The 14,457-nt window shown below is 42.1% G+C and overlaps 2 protein-coding genes across 13 annotated transcripts in view; both read left to right on the top strand.

The window, feature by feature from the left end:
- The window catches only part of DDR2 (discoidin domain receptor tyrosine kinase 2), a 253,306-nt gene extending 245,537 nt beyond the window's left edge, over positions 1–7,769 (top strand). For all 9 annotated transcript variants that reach the window (XM_072648779.1, XM_072648776.1, XM_072648773.1 and 6 more), the window contains one exon: positions 520–7,769. In XM_072648779.1, coding sequence (XP_072504880.1) covers positions 520–660 — 141 coding nt within the window. In that variant the 3' untranslated portion in view covers positions 661–7,769. The remainder of the gene's footprint in view (positions 1–519) is intronic.
- A 4,002-nt stretch (positions 7,770–11,771) lies between these two features.
- Positions 11,772–14,457, top strand: part of HSD17B7 (hydroxysteroid 17-beta dehydrogenase 7) — a 31,269-nt gene continuing 28,583 nt past the window's right edge. For 2 of the 4 annotated variants that reach the window (XR_011975700.1, XM_072648790.1), the window contains exon 1: positions 11,851–11,982. Coding sequence is in view for 3 of the 4 variants with exons in the window: in XM_072648790.1 (XP_072504891.1) it covers positions 11,948–11,982 (35 nt within the window). In the remaining variant the exon portion in view is untranslated. Of the gene's footprint in view, positions 11,983–14,457 lie in introns of all 4 variants that reach the window. The other 2 variants (XM_072648791.1, XM_072648792.1) reach the window with 2 other exon arrangements.

The raw sequence follows: 14,457 nt of genomic DNA, 5'->3' as shown, positions 1-14,457 counted from the left end.
TTTGAGCTCTGCTCAGCAGGTAATGGGAAGTTGTTGATATTTTCTGAGCAGGGAAATGACAGTCAAATTCTGATTAACCCCAGTAATAACCTCTATACCTTATGGTTCTTGACATTGAAAATATGGTCCATGAGGTTTTCTTGACAAAGACACTGAAGTTGTTTGCCATTTAAGGAAAACAGAGGTTAAATGGCTTTGCTGGGGTAACACAGCTAGTAAGTGTCAGACCACATTTGAACTCATGTCTTCCTGAATTTAGCTTTAGCGCTCTGTCCACTGAGCCACCTAACTACCTATTAGTCTTAGAGCCTCAGTGGGTTTGCCAGCCCCTGACTTTTCTGGGGCAACACCTACTCAGATATCAAATTCGGAAAATAGGGAGGAGAAAGTTTAAACACGAATCCAACTACATCCCCCTCTCTCCCCACACATACCCGCTTGGACTTTTTTGTTTTGATTTTCTTTTTGACTTTCTTTGTAATTTCCTCATTTTGGTTGTTTATTTGTCTGTTTCCAAAGACATACCTCCCACAGCCTGCAATTTGCCCTGATCCTGTTTATAAGCTGATGCTCAGCTGCTGGAGAAGAGACACCAAACACCGCCCCTCATTCCAAGAAATCCACCTCCTGCTTCTCCAACAAGGAAATGGAGAGGAGTGATGTTGTCAATTCTGGAGCACCTCTGATGGTCCCCAACCCTCCCCTTAAAACCCACCACTTCTCCAAATCTAAGCCACTTCACTTGGACTTCTAATGAACCCTGGGAGGCGGAGGCTTCTTTGTTTTTCTCCTTTTCGTTTTTACATTAAAGAGCCAAAAATAAAAAAAAAGTCTAGATCAGAGGGAATCTAAAAAAAAAAAAAAAAAAAAAAAGAAAAAATCTCACCTGACATACCAGAGTTGGATGAAAAAGGCTAGAAAATTCAAATAATTTATAAATGTTAAATATGCTTGTTTATAAATGTGCAAATTCTGTGACTTTTTTTCGGAGTTCCCATTTCTAGGAAGTGATTAACAAATCAAAACAGAGAAAGAGAAAGACTTGAAGGATACTGATATTGTGGGGAATGCCATGGGGATGTGTTTAAGTCAAAAGGTTCAGTGAAATACTACATCATGGACTGGTCATGGCCTTTAAGTTCTAATGAGACCTCTCCCATTAACTCATGAGCTAACTTGAGCCAGTAATTGAACGTTTCTCCACAATATCCCATGTAGGAAAAGCTCTAATAACATTCTTGTAAACACACACACACACACGCATGCACACGCGATAATGATGACAACAACAGTTGCAGTCCTAGTTCCTACGGTGATAGAGGCTCTGTTCCCACGTATTCCACTCAGAGACATCATCATGGTGGAGAGAATCAGGCAAGTAAGAGGATTTGCCAGAGGCGAAGTATCTTTTGCAGTTGTAGGTAAAGAGGGTATATGAATATAATCTGCACAAGCGTGGAATATCCATTTATAATTCCAACAGGAGCATGTGGACACTATTTTTCTCTACAGTTTATTCAAGTATATTCAGATGTGGATTTCCCCAAGGAAGGACTTGATTTCAAATCAGATTCAAGGCATATCTGGAATTGGTATTCCATGTGAAGCTGCTGTTGAATCTTTGCTATGGAAGGAGCCTTAGAAATCATTTGGTCCACGCTCAGGGGAACCATCAGTGGAGGGATCTCAGCCACCATCTCCAGGGACAACTGGGAGCTGATACTTGGCATTCTGGTCCTTTACCCATTGAATTACTCATTTGCTGTGGATCTCTCTTATGCACAGGGCTTCCTTTAGACTTTTGGAAAGTGGCAGTTATCTAGAACAGCACCTGTCAGAAGACTTCTGCAACTGTTCTCTTGTATACAGTCTCTGAATCCTTGTGGGACTTGACATAGTCAACATGAAGTGGAGCATGAGGCTGGGGTCTCCTCCTTTAGACACTTGGGTTATTACTTAAATTGTTCCTACTTTGTGTTACAGTGACCTCAGAGGTGAGTCTGAATCCTCACAAACCCCAAGCTCTCCAGCCCAGCAGAAAAACTAGCTTTCAACTCAAGGAGAGACATAAAGAATTTCAGTAGGGGTATGACTAGGAAGAGACAATAGGGGCTTTTCCCCAGGGTGATGAAATTTGGAAGGAACCAGCATTTCCCTAGAGTGCACTTTCTCCCTACCCCATTTTCAGGGGTCTGATTGCAGGTGAGATCCTACACACCTACCCCCCTCTCAAAGACCTGCTCTATCCCAGGCACTATTTTCTCTCTATATTGGCCACACACTTGACCGCAGGCCAACTCCTCTTATCTCTCCATTAGTAGCCAATCTTGTGGCTACACAAAAACTTCTGGGTCTACGGGAGGTATATTTCTTACTCCTTGCCGCTGTATTCTACGTGAAGTCCTTTTTTTTTTTTTTTTTTGGTCCAGGCCCTCCAAATTCTTAATTACTGCTCTAAATTTCAGGACATATTTTCCAAGCCAAGGAGCTAAGTCACTGTTTCATAGCCCTCTCTACCCACTTCAAACAGCTCTTCAAGGTTCTGATTTTCCCCCAAATTAGTTTTCAGAATCACTACTGGGGCAAAAGTATAGACTGAAATCCTAGATTTTCTGCTTTGATCCACTGCCCCTAAAAGAGGCACCTATTTTCTGTTTATGAGCCCTCATGTGGCCAGGGCCATGAGTTTTGTGACTTCCTTCCTTCCTTCCTTCCTTCCTTCCTTCCTTCCTTCCTTCCTTCCTTCCTTCCTTTCTTCCTTCCTTCTTCCTTCCTTCCTTCCTCCCTCCCTCCCTCCCTCCCTCCCTTTCCTCCCTCCCCATTCTGCAACATTTCACCTGACTGATGCTTTTGTGCACTAATGTGGTTCTATACAAATTCATATGTGAAGTTAGCTTATTTATCCTGGATTGGTCTGGCCCTAGTTCAAGAAAAAAACCACTTCAGAGGGCTGCCAAATTGATTCAAATTGGTAGTTTGTATGTAGTAGTAGGTGCTTAATAAATCGAACTGTTAAACAGGAGGTATCACCAAACACTCTACCCTTCTCTTCTTGGGTTAGAGTTTGATCTTCCAGTATGTAGGCTTTAGAATGAAGACAGTCCCAGTTAGCATCAAATAGCATGTAGAATAATAGAGTGATGGAATCTCAGAATTGGAAGGGAACTGAGAAGCTAATGAGTCCAGGCATGACCTGAGCAAAAACTCCCCTCTATCATATACTCTCAAAGTGTTCATCCAGCTTCCACTTGATGACTTGTAGTAACAGGTAACATCTTTAGTATGCAGACCCATAAATCATCAATAAATTAATCATCAAGCATTTTTTAAGCACCTTCTAAATTTGTCTGATACTGGTAGGTTCTGGAGATACAAATACAAAAGTATAACAGCTCCTACCCTCAGAGAGCTTCCATTCTACTGAGAGGACACTGCATATTGATAGATAAGTAAATATAGGATATAAACAAGACAGAGATATTAAAAGGAGAAGAACCTTTACAATCTATGATCAGGGCATTTCTGAAAACAAAGGATTGAAAGGGAAATCCCCAACAAAATGTTGCATGTGACCTCAGAGTTTAGTAATAGACACTTGGCTATAAGGCTCATTTCTTTAACTAGATTAGGGCAGTATGGAATTTTTGAGGAAAGAGGAAGAGAGAAATAGATGCTTCGGGGGACATGAAACTCTTTTTGTTCCCTTTGGAGTCAGTTCTCATAGTCAGACAGGTTGTGACATTTCTCTATCTAGGCAGTGCTTTTGGACATTTCAAATCCCAAGTTGTAACTATGCCAGTGGGAATATAGAGGACTATAAGCAAACTTGGAAGGTTTACTCCATATTAAGAGAAAGATCCAAAGGCAGAAGGTAAAAAGGGGGTGGAAGAAAGGGGGAGAAAACAAAGATGTTATAGGTGATGAGGAAAAGTTGCAGTGTAATGTAGACTAAAGAGTGCTGAGGATGGGGCAGAGGGTTGACTTTGGCAAGTAGAGAGGGGACAAAATCAAAGAGTGAGAATGGTGTTTTTTTTTTTAAATGATGGGAGAGAGAGAGAGAAAAGAGAGAGATGATGAAAGATAAAGAAGTTTCTGGAAAACAGAAAGGATGGAATGATATATCATACAAAGCAAGTTAGGGCAGAAGTGATGGTGAGTCCTTTATGGGAGTTAAGTGATACTGAATGGTACAAGTGAGTGTATTGAAGATAAGAAAAATGTGATGAAGCAATAAAGGACAATAGAGTTGTTCAGGGTAGGATGAGGGGAATTCTTGAGTGATTAAAAAACCCATACTGTACCACCAGAGGGTAGCATTATCCTACAACAGAAGCACATCAGGGAGGCCCCTATTTCTGAGGATTTGTAGGTAGCAATGGGTATGAGTATTAAGGGCAAGCCTGAGATTTCAGATTTGAGCCAAATCTCTTATGGCAGTGGAAATGCCTTATGGAATTTACCCACTGATACATAGAAAGAATAGATCTAAGCAAAACCAGTGATTTTTTTGTCTCCTACTACCCCATCCTCTATCTGCTGATTTCTTGCTTATTAACTTGGCATGTTGATGCTACATACATGTCTGAGGATACTGATTTGGCTTTGCTTGGGGCTGAAAGAGGTGGTTGTACTAGATTCTAGCTACATAGATCAGGTAAACAGAGATGAAATGAAAATGCTGCCCTGAGGATTGTACCATCCAACCTCAAGAAGAATAAATAGGATGACTTACTGAACATTCTGCCAGCCCTAAGGTCCTCTAGCTCTAGAGTACACTTGTTGTTCACTATGGTGTTTCCTTATGGGTCATTGTCTCTGGTCATCCTTCTTCATGGTTGGATTCCACCAAGACAGGAAAAGTGCAATTTTCTTGCAGATGCTGATAATTGTCATAGTTAATTAAGGCCATGGTATAACTAAGAAGACACAGGCTATTTATACCTGACCTCTGTCATGTATCAGGAACCTCAGCTACAAGGTTTCTCTGGAAGGTCCTGGTCTAAGCAGTGCTCTCTGGTACAGGAGCTCCATAATATCTTTCCTTTGTCCCATCCCCTCTCTTGCCCCTCATTATTTCCCTTATCCCATTGGCCAATCCTAAGGAGACATTGTGGATATGATCATTTCCATTCCTGTAGGCTAGGTCAGTGTGAGGCTTAATAGTGCCCCTTCTAAGGAAAGACATTCAATGGCATAGGATCTTCAAAAGGTGTGACTCCTTGCATGCCTCAGGATAAATGCAGTTTGCTTATTTTTCTTTTGAAAACAAAATCTTCCAGTTAGGACGCATCTGTCACAGAAATTCTACCCACTTCCCCACAATCATGACTCCAACACTCAGAATGGTGACAGTCAAGATGTAGAAATTATTGACTTAAGTCAGAGATGATTGCAAACTTGACTAAGGAATATGTGTGTAGGAAAGAAATATGTGTAGAGTTTATGTGTCATGTGTGGACATGTTTTTCCATTGGGGCTTTGTAAATGCTCAGCTTTTTCCCATAACCCACAAGGAGGTAAGAAGTGTTAGAAATCAATGATGTGGGGGTGGTCCATGTATTTTTGGTAATAGAGAGGGTGGAGATGAAGATGTCCCAAGAAAACAAATTGAAAAGAAGCAGCATCTGTGGTATGCAAAACCACAAATGAGAAGATAAAAAATTAAGAATCTGATTACCCAGAAGAAAGAACAGGATTATGGCTGAGCAGGGTCACTAGAAGTCTTTGTTTATTATTTTAACTTGTAACCCCCAGTCTTGCAATACACTATCCCCTTTCAACAGATTTCTTTGAATGTACTCAATTCTCAGAATGTTCCTGGAATATGGGCATCCTGGTCCACACAGAAAGACATCTTTGAACTGCAATTTAAATGTTGTTTTGTAGAAACATATGAATACCATTTCCTCTTGGTAAACATTCTTGAAATCTTGAATTGGAAGGTAAAAAGGACCAAGTTGCTAATGGTGAGTTGATTTCCCACACTGCAACCTCAGTTGCTACAAATAGCTCTACCGTTAGCAGTTATGACAAGGTGGTGTATGGTTGTTTTGTTGCTGTGATATTCTTAGCCCTTGATGTTTTATGATTTAGTCCTCATTGGATGTGGCAAGAGAAATTCTTTCCAGGTGCACTTCTGCTGAATGCTAAAGGGAACCTTGTAGAAGAAATGCCTTGCAAAATGTAGATCACTTCTCTTAACAGATAAGCAGGACCATTAAAATTCTGGTTCTTACTGATCTAGTTAGGGATGGGTTTGACTTTTTAAAAAACATGAAAACAACCTCAGAGAGATAAAGCCTCTTGTTTGTATGTTGGCTTAAGGGTGGAGGCCTTTCCTATTGTATCCTTAGCTTGATAAGAGTATACAAGGTAGGCCCAGTGTGTAAATGTGGAGACATAACAAGAGGACTCCCTGATTTAAACTAATGTTTCTACCAACAATGATTGAAAAGAAAATACTTAAGTAGCATTGGACATAGTTCCTCTTTCTTCTTTCCTAGTCCACCACACGTGTCTAATGCTTGTCTTCAGAATAGAAGGAAAATTTCATCTTCCTCTCTATTCAGTATCAACATGAGAAGGACCACTGAATTCATAAATAGCCCAACCACTACTATGGAACAAGCTGATTCTATTTAGAAAACTTGGTCCTGCAGTATTAGAATCACATTGTAATTCTGCAAGACCTGCTTCAAGTTCATCGGATCATAGATTTAAATATGAAATCAGATGGAGGTTGGAGGTGAGGAGAGTAGACCTGTTGGAGCTGAAAGGGAGTAAAAAATAATATCACAGAAAAAAATCCCACCTAAATACATGCAGCAAAATCAGGAAGGAAGGAATTTTTATTTCTTTGAATATTCTCTTAAAGAAAGGGTTAGAAAAGTAAAAATATTGCCCAAATCAGGATATTGCCGATTTCTAACACATGATATTAATTTCTCATCCTTTGTGCATTCACTGATGGTTCCACATCTATAATATCCAGTTTGTGGTAATATGTCATATGCTGATAGATTTGACCAATATATTCATTTGCTACCCCAAATGCAGAGTCTAGAGTCTTTGGTTCCAAATCTGAGCCTTTCATAATAATCTAAATAGCATCTCCTTAAATCATTATTGAGAACTACTTTACCGGACTTTTCAAGAGGGAGGAGAATAAAATTGGGTCCAAACACCTGGAGTAGACAGGCTGATGTGAATTCACAGTCAAAGCAACCTGTATGCAGAGAGATTTAAGGGAAGTTTGGGAAAGCAGGAAGGGCTAAAATAATTCAGTTCAAAGAAAAGATTTGTTCTTGATATAGAGGTTTAGAAATAATTTACAGTTGGGTCGATGTCTGCACATCAACAAGCTCTTGTAGTTTGTCAGGTCCACCTGGTGCCATTTTCTTTTTAGGGTTATTTTCTTCTTCCCTCACTTTTTTGTTGGGTAATCTTTTTGTGGAGAACTTGGGTTTCTAAAGCAGAGTGGTACATTTCTCCTGAGGACAGTGAATATCTGTGCCCTGTTCTGTCCCTCCTAACAGCTCAGAGGACATTGTGTCCTATTGAGTGCTGATGAATAGCAAACCGATTTAATCTCCGTTTATAGCTATCATACTCATTCCAAAATAGAATATATACAAATTCTCTGTATTTGAAAAAAAGAGATGTGATACCCATTGTATATTTTCTTTTCTTCCTTATTTATTCTCTGTAAGTCCGTCTGTCAGATGATAAAATGTAAATAATAATGATTAAAGAAATATGTTGCTGATGGAGCCTTTTTAAAAACAATGTGTAAGAAGAACCAGCTCTGGGCTTTGGCCTCTGGAGGGGGAGGCAACACCTTTGGGGAAGTGTGGGGGTAAGGGGACATTTATCATCTATCAGAGTATTTACAGGAAGCTCTAAATACTGGTTTCTACACCTGGACAAGAACATTGTGCTCTTGGAGATTTTGCTGTTCCGTAGACTTGACCAACCTTATTAACTCAGCACCATTCAGCCATAACAGAGATGAGAATTTAATGTCTTCAAAGTAGGACAAACAGTTCCCAATAACATGAACCATGGATTGGATGGGGAGGGGCGATTTTGTTAGAGAATTGATATACAAAATCCCTACTGCCCATTTTCACACTTACACAGACTGCTCTGAAGATATCTACCCCCTCCTTCCCATAGGAAATAATAACTGCTCAGAACAAGCAGAACGGAGGATCAGCTCTGTATATCAAAAACACTGGTCGGTTCCAAAATTCATCTCTCACCAACCCCAGCTCTTAAAAGACCCATGTTTGTTTCCTGAGGAATTTCAAATGTTTATCTCCAGGCCATAATATAATAGGGAGGAATGTGAGGAACAGAATGATAGACCCTGAGAAGAAAATGGGATTCCCTTAGGGGTAGCTTTCATTTAGAAGGAACTGGTTAATTCCTTTCCTGCTGGAGCAACCTTAATTGAAGGCAGTGCCTTCCTTGGCAAGGGGCTGTGGTCGCTTTTGGTCAAATAGGGTCTATTGTGGAAATAGTTATTTAAGGCATTAGGGAGAAAGTAGATGGGTCCATGGAAAGTTCTTATTCTGTGCAGGGAGTCAGTGAGCTGGCTTCCTTTGGAAAAAGGGGCAGGAAAGTTCCAGAGAACTATGAGGTGGGAAGGGATGAATGGGGAATAGCTGGGACTGATTCTCCCTTGCCCATTCTGGAGCAATACAGATGTCTGAGTTGCCAAGCAGAGGGTGTGGTGATAGAGGCAGAAAAGAAAACACTCCCAGTAGCCAATGAAATAGTCCTAAGCAAAGTGTGAATCAATTCCCTGGGAACCTACGAAGCAAGGTATTGTTACGTTATAGCTTTTTCTCTCTCATTTAGATTTTTGGTCCCTATTTCCACGTTCTTCCAAGAGACTCAAACCTGGTAACATGACCTGCCCATGAGGCAGAGGGAATCAAGAAAGAAAGTAAGGGAGCAGAAACGGAATCATGGGCCTGAAAAATGAATCCTTTCTGCATAGTATCTGGCAAATGGCCATCCAGCCTTTGCATGAAGACTCCCAGAGAGGGGCAACTGCTACCTCCTGAACCAGCCTGTACCGCCACTACTGGGTAACTCTTACCTGACATCAGTCCTAAATTTGGCATTCTGAAACTCTTACTCTTTATTCCTAGTTCTGGGGCTAAGCTAAATAAGCCCTTTAAATAATAGAAGACAGCTATGATGTCCTATTGTCCCTCTTCCTTCTATATTATTGACCTCTCCCCTCCCCTCAAATATCTCTTTTTTAGGTTAAAAACTCCAGTTCCTTTGTTCCTAGCACTTAGCACAGTGCCTGGCACATAGTGAGTAGGTGCTTAGCAAATGCCAGTTTATCAGTCAATAAACATTAAGTACCTACTAAGCACTAGAAATAGAAATACAAAACAAAGAAACACAAATTCACAATCCCTGCCTTCAGGGAAGACACAATCTAATGGAAAAAAACAACACACAAAAGGGAGCTGAGAAGTTGGGGATGTTGGGAGATGCCACAATGGTGGAGGATGATATCTAGCCTGGGCGTGTGATGGAGAAGTCCAGAAGGGTCCAGCCAGATGGGAAATAAAGAGATGACTGGCTGAGTTGCCCTTCTTAAATGAAGATTCTAGACAGAGCTTTATGCAGTCTACCCTCCATCTCCACCCTTCAATCAGAAGGAAGAAATGGCCCCAGGGACAGAAGATACTGCTGAGGGCTGAACTTATCTTGCAGGATGAAAAGAGGTTCCTTGGGTATGATGGAGAATATCATGAAAAGATGATTTTCAGAATCCAATAACACTCTAAGTTGGGGGTGGGAAGGAAACCAGGGCAGAGAACTAACAAAATACTGTTTTACTTACATACTTTTCTTAGATTTCCAAGTCTGTTTTAACTTCCTTGGCAAGTTGTATTACCAGGTAAAGTATGTTGTAAGAAGGTAGAAGGGCAGCTAGGTAGCACGGTAGATAGAGCACTGGGCCTAGAGATCAAATCCACCCTCAGACATTTACAAGCTGTGTGACCCTGGGCAAGTCACTTCACCTTATCTGCTTCAGTTTCTCTAAAATAGTAAACCACTCGAGCATCTTTGCCAACAAACTCCATGGGGTCACAAGGAGTGGGACATGACTGAACAACAACAAGGATGTGGAAATATGGACCAAATATGTGAATGAGAGAAAGCCTGGACAAACTACTGCTCATGAATGGAATTGGAGTGTCCTTCAACTGCAAGAAAAAATTAAATCTGGGATGAACTGACCTAGAGGTGAACTGACCAGAAGAATCTATACGATATTATCAAGATGATTAAGTTCGAAAGACTTAAAAAGGCTGATCAATGTAATAGAAAAGGGACCCCACAATGAAGCATGTTACCTACCTCCTGTCAGAGGATGGACTTGAGGGGAGTGCTTGTAAGGTCTTCCGATCTCTTGATTCCTACAGAAATCTTGTGAAGGAGGTATCCTTATTTTGCAATTGAGGAAACTGAGGCAGGTGGGTTAAGTGATTTGTCCAGGGATCAGGAAGCTGGTAAAGAGTCTGATAACAGGACTTGAACTCAGGTCTTCTTGACTCCAGGTTCAGCCATCTATCCATTGCAATCCCTAGAGGTCTTGTGTATTTTTAGACATGGTTGATGTGGGAATTGTTTTGCCTGGCTATAGCTACTTAATAACAATAATGATGATAGTAGCCACCATTTATACAGTGTATCCAATAGGCCAGGCACTGTTCTAAATGCTTTTTAACAAGTATTATCTCATTTGGTCCTCACAACAACCTGGAAGGTAGGTGCTATTATCACTCCCATTTTAAAGAAGAGGAAACTGAGGCAGACAGAGGTTAAGTGACTTGCCCAGGGTCATACACTACTATGGTCTGAGGTTAAATTTGAACTCAGGTCTTCCTGACTTCAGGCCCTAGCCACTGCGACCCCCGGCTGCCTATTTGTAATAAGGATTTTTTTAAATGAATGCTTATTAATTAAAAAGTATAAGATTTAAATCTTTAAAAAAAATCAAAATATAAAAGGACAATGCAAGTCTTAGGGGGACACAGTCGGTGAGAGCTTAGTAAAGGCCGGCTGGCCCCGCCTCTCCTCTGACGTCACTAGACCCCGCCTACTACTGAAACGTAAGCGTCTCGCCCTGCGAAGTTTTGCTTCAGGGATCCTCTTAAGCCCCGCCCATCACCCGTCGCGCAGTCTCCCCGCGCAGCCTTAACACGGCCTCGCCGCTAGGGGGCGCGGTGGCTAGAACGCTGGGGTCTTCAGGAGGGCAGATCTGGCCTCAGACACTACCAGCTATGTGACCCTGGGCAGGTCATTTAATCCTGTTTGCCTCAGTTCGTCATCTGTAAAATGAGCTGAAGAAGGAAATGGCAAACCATTCCAGTATATTTGCCAAATGGGGTCACGTGGAGTGGGACACCACAGAAAAGACGAAAGAGGATGCCTTCCTTCTTCGAGCTTCCCGCCACACCCCTCCTCAGACGTCATTCGGCCCAACCAAATAGCATCCTTGGGCTGGAGCAGGCGCAAAGACGTTCTCGAGGCTGCGATTGGCACAGGATTGAACTAGGAGGAATCTGGGCAGCGAGAGTGGCTGCGTCCATTTGAGCCCGCCTCTCGCTCCACCTTCGCTTAGCCAATGAACGCTTCCTCTGGCCGGAATTCTGGATTGCGATTGGTTTAGAATGACAGCGAGGCTGCTAGCGGGGCGGGGAGGAGAGAAGCCACACTGAATCTCCATTGGACAGTTAGAAAGTGGAGTTCGTGGTGGGGCGGGGAGAAGAGGTCCTCAACGAGACAGGATTGGTGAGGTGAGCCGGCGGGCGGGACCAGAGTTATCGGAAGTTTTTACGGTTGCACAATATGAGTATCCTATCAAATGCTCCTTACTCTGACTGCAGCCAGGTACCATTAAAGGTGCGGGGCCATGAAGAAGGTGGTGGTGGTCACCGGGGCCAGCAGGTGAGAACGTTTCCCTCCCCACTGCAAGCAGGGAGCCGGAGCCGTCAGGGCTGGGACCCAGACAGGAGGTGGGGGCTCAAGGTCATGGGGGAGGAGGAGAAGCTAGACACGAGGAGTTCAAAGGTCATCGCGGCCAGTCCTCTCCCCCATCCAGGTTTGTGGCGAGGAGAACCGCGACCCCCCAAAGGAGAACAACCCTGTCATTTCTGGACATCGTTTAAAAAGAAAAACCAACTTAAAATTAACATTTTTTCATTAGCATTTAGTTTTTCTCCCTCCCATAACCAATCGCATACTAGTTAGCCTAAATTTGCAAAGCCCTTTGCGTTCTTTATCCCATTTGATGAAAAGAGAAAACAGTAGGCGCATAATGCGTGCTTACTGAATTGAAATATTAATGAATAGAATGAATAGGGCGCCGACCTTGGGGTCTGATTTCAAATCCTGCCCCAGTCTTAGCTCCGTGACCTTTGTGTCTGCCTCGCGTTTTCTCACCTGTGACGTGGGCTAACAATAAATACCCCAGCGTGGTTGTGAGGTCCAGATGAGGTGAAGCGCCTTGCACACTTGGACTCGAGCTGCACACGTTCTGAACGCGCATAGCCATGGAGCCTGTGTCCGAAGACGTGTCTCGTTCTGCCCATTTACTTCTTCACTTCTGTGCCAGGAGATGGGGAGCAAGCCTCCTTCCTCCTCTGCCCCCCGGCTCAGCCTAGGTGTGCGTGCTTCTTTATCCTGGTTCTGCCTTCTGGAGTCCAACCTTGGCTCCCTTCGGTCAGACTTCTGAGGACCTGAAAGCAGTGATCCCAAACACCCTTCCCCTAGTTCTCCTTCATATTATTACTTTTGCGCAGGGCAGGAGAGTTGCCTCAAGAGCAGACAGCCCCCGGCAAGTTCCAAAGTCTTTTGGAAAGGGTACAAAAAAGGGCCCAGAATTTGGAAGCAGGGAGAGAAACTGCCATTATGAATGCAGAAGTAGTGGCTTTGGGTTGGGGTCACCTGGGCTACAGTCACAAAGTAGCAAAGTTAGCGGTTGAGAAGTATCTTTGGATTGATTGAGGAGGGCTGCTTTTTGTGTTAGATGAACATTGTTGCTATTTAGCTCTTCCTAGCCTGGTTTTCCCTGTTGACCTCTCTTAGAACGACCTCTTTTTGCGGGTTTTTCTTTGTAGTTTCCTTTGTAATTATATCTTTCTTTTCTCTTAAACTCTTATTTTCTTTAAAAAAAAAAAAATCTCTAAAGTTTTCTTCAGCTTGTATTTGCTTATTTTGCAAATTCTGATTTTGTAGGAATGGAAAATTGAAAAGTATCTTAGAAGTTATCTAATTCGACCTTTTCCCAAACATAAATACTGCCTGATATCCCTTACAAGTGACCCTCTTGAAGACCCTCAGGAATGAGAAACTCAACACCCTCTAAAGCAGCCAATTCTGATTTTGCACCCCTTCCTTTGTTAGGGAGTTGTTCTTCATTATATTGAGGTGACACCCATTTCCTTCTGTCTCCGAATTTCAGAATTGGAAGGAACCTCAGTGCTTATCAAGTCTAACTCTTGTTTTCGTGGTTTCTCCCATTTTAATTCTTATGTGCAACATGACTAAGGAGAAAATGTATTTAATAAGAATGTATGTGTAGAACCTATATAAGATTGCACGCCCTCTTGGGGAGGAGGGGGGAAGGTCAGGGAGAGAGGGGGAAAAACCTAAGATATATGAAAGTGATTGTAGAAAACTGAAAACAAGTAAATTAATTAATTAAAAAAGTCTAACTCATATCTGACAAAGAATCTCCTCTGACCTACGGATATATCTTTGTGTGAAGCCCTCCAATAAAGAGACCCCTGTTACCTTCAAGGCTGCCCATCTCTTGAATGGGAGGAAGTTTTGCTGATGTCAAACCTCTGTTTCCCACTTTGCAATTACCACTCAGTCATAGTTCTCTCTTATGAGGTTAAGTAGAACGATTCTAAGACCTTTTCCATATGATGACCCTTTAGGTATGTGAAGACAACTAATACGTAACCCTCTCACTTTTCTCTAGATTAAGACTTTAATCGGTCTTTATGTGCTCAAGAGCTTTCACAATTTAGGTTGCTTTACTCTGAAAACTCATGCATCATTGGCACCCAAGACTGAATGTAGAACTCCAGGAAGATGGTGCCCTGTGGAACTATTAGATCCTTATTCTGGGATGCTCTGCCCCTGCATACACCCTAAGATCACATTATCTTTCTTGGCTACCATGTCTTGTGAAAAAAAAATGGGAAACAGTGACTATCTTCACAGAGCATCAGTCCTAACGTTGGAGAGAACATGAGTTTGTATTTAATAATAGCCAACATTTATATAGTGCTTAATGTGTGTTGGGTACTGTGCTAAGAAATCTAATTTGATCCTTATAACAACCATAGGAAGTAGGTGCTATTACTATTCCATTTTAATTATGATGGAATTGGGGCAAACAGAGGTTAAGTG

Source organism: Notamacropus eugenii, chromosome 2 (assembly GCF_028372415.1).
Source record: "Notamacropus eugenii isolate mMacEug1 chromosome 2, mMacEug1.pri_v2, whole genome shotgun sequence".
NCBI classification, from domain to species: domain Eukaryota; kingdom Metazoa; phylum Chordata; class Mammalia; order Diprotodontia; family Macropodidae; genus Notamacropus; species Notamacropus eugenii.
The sequence above is the reverse complement of the archived record's forward strand: the minus strand, read 5'-3'. Positions and strand labels throughout refer to the sequence as shown.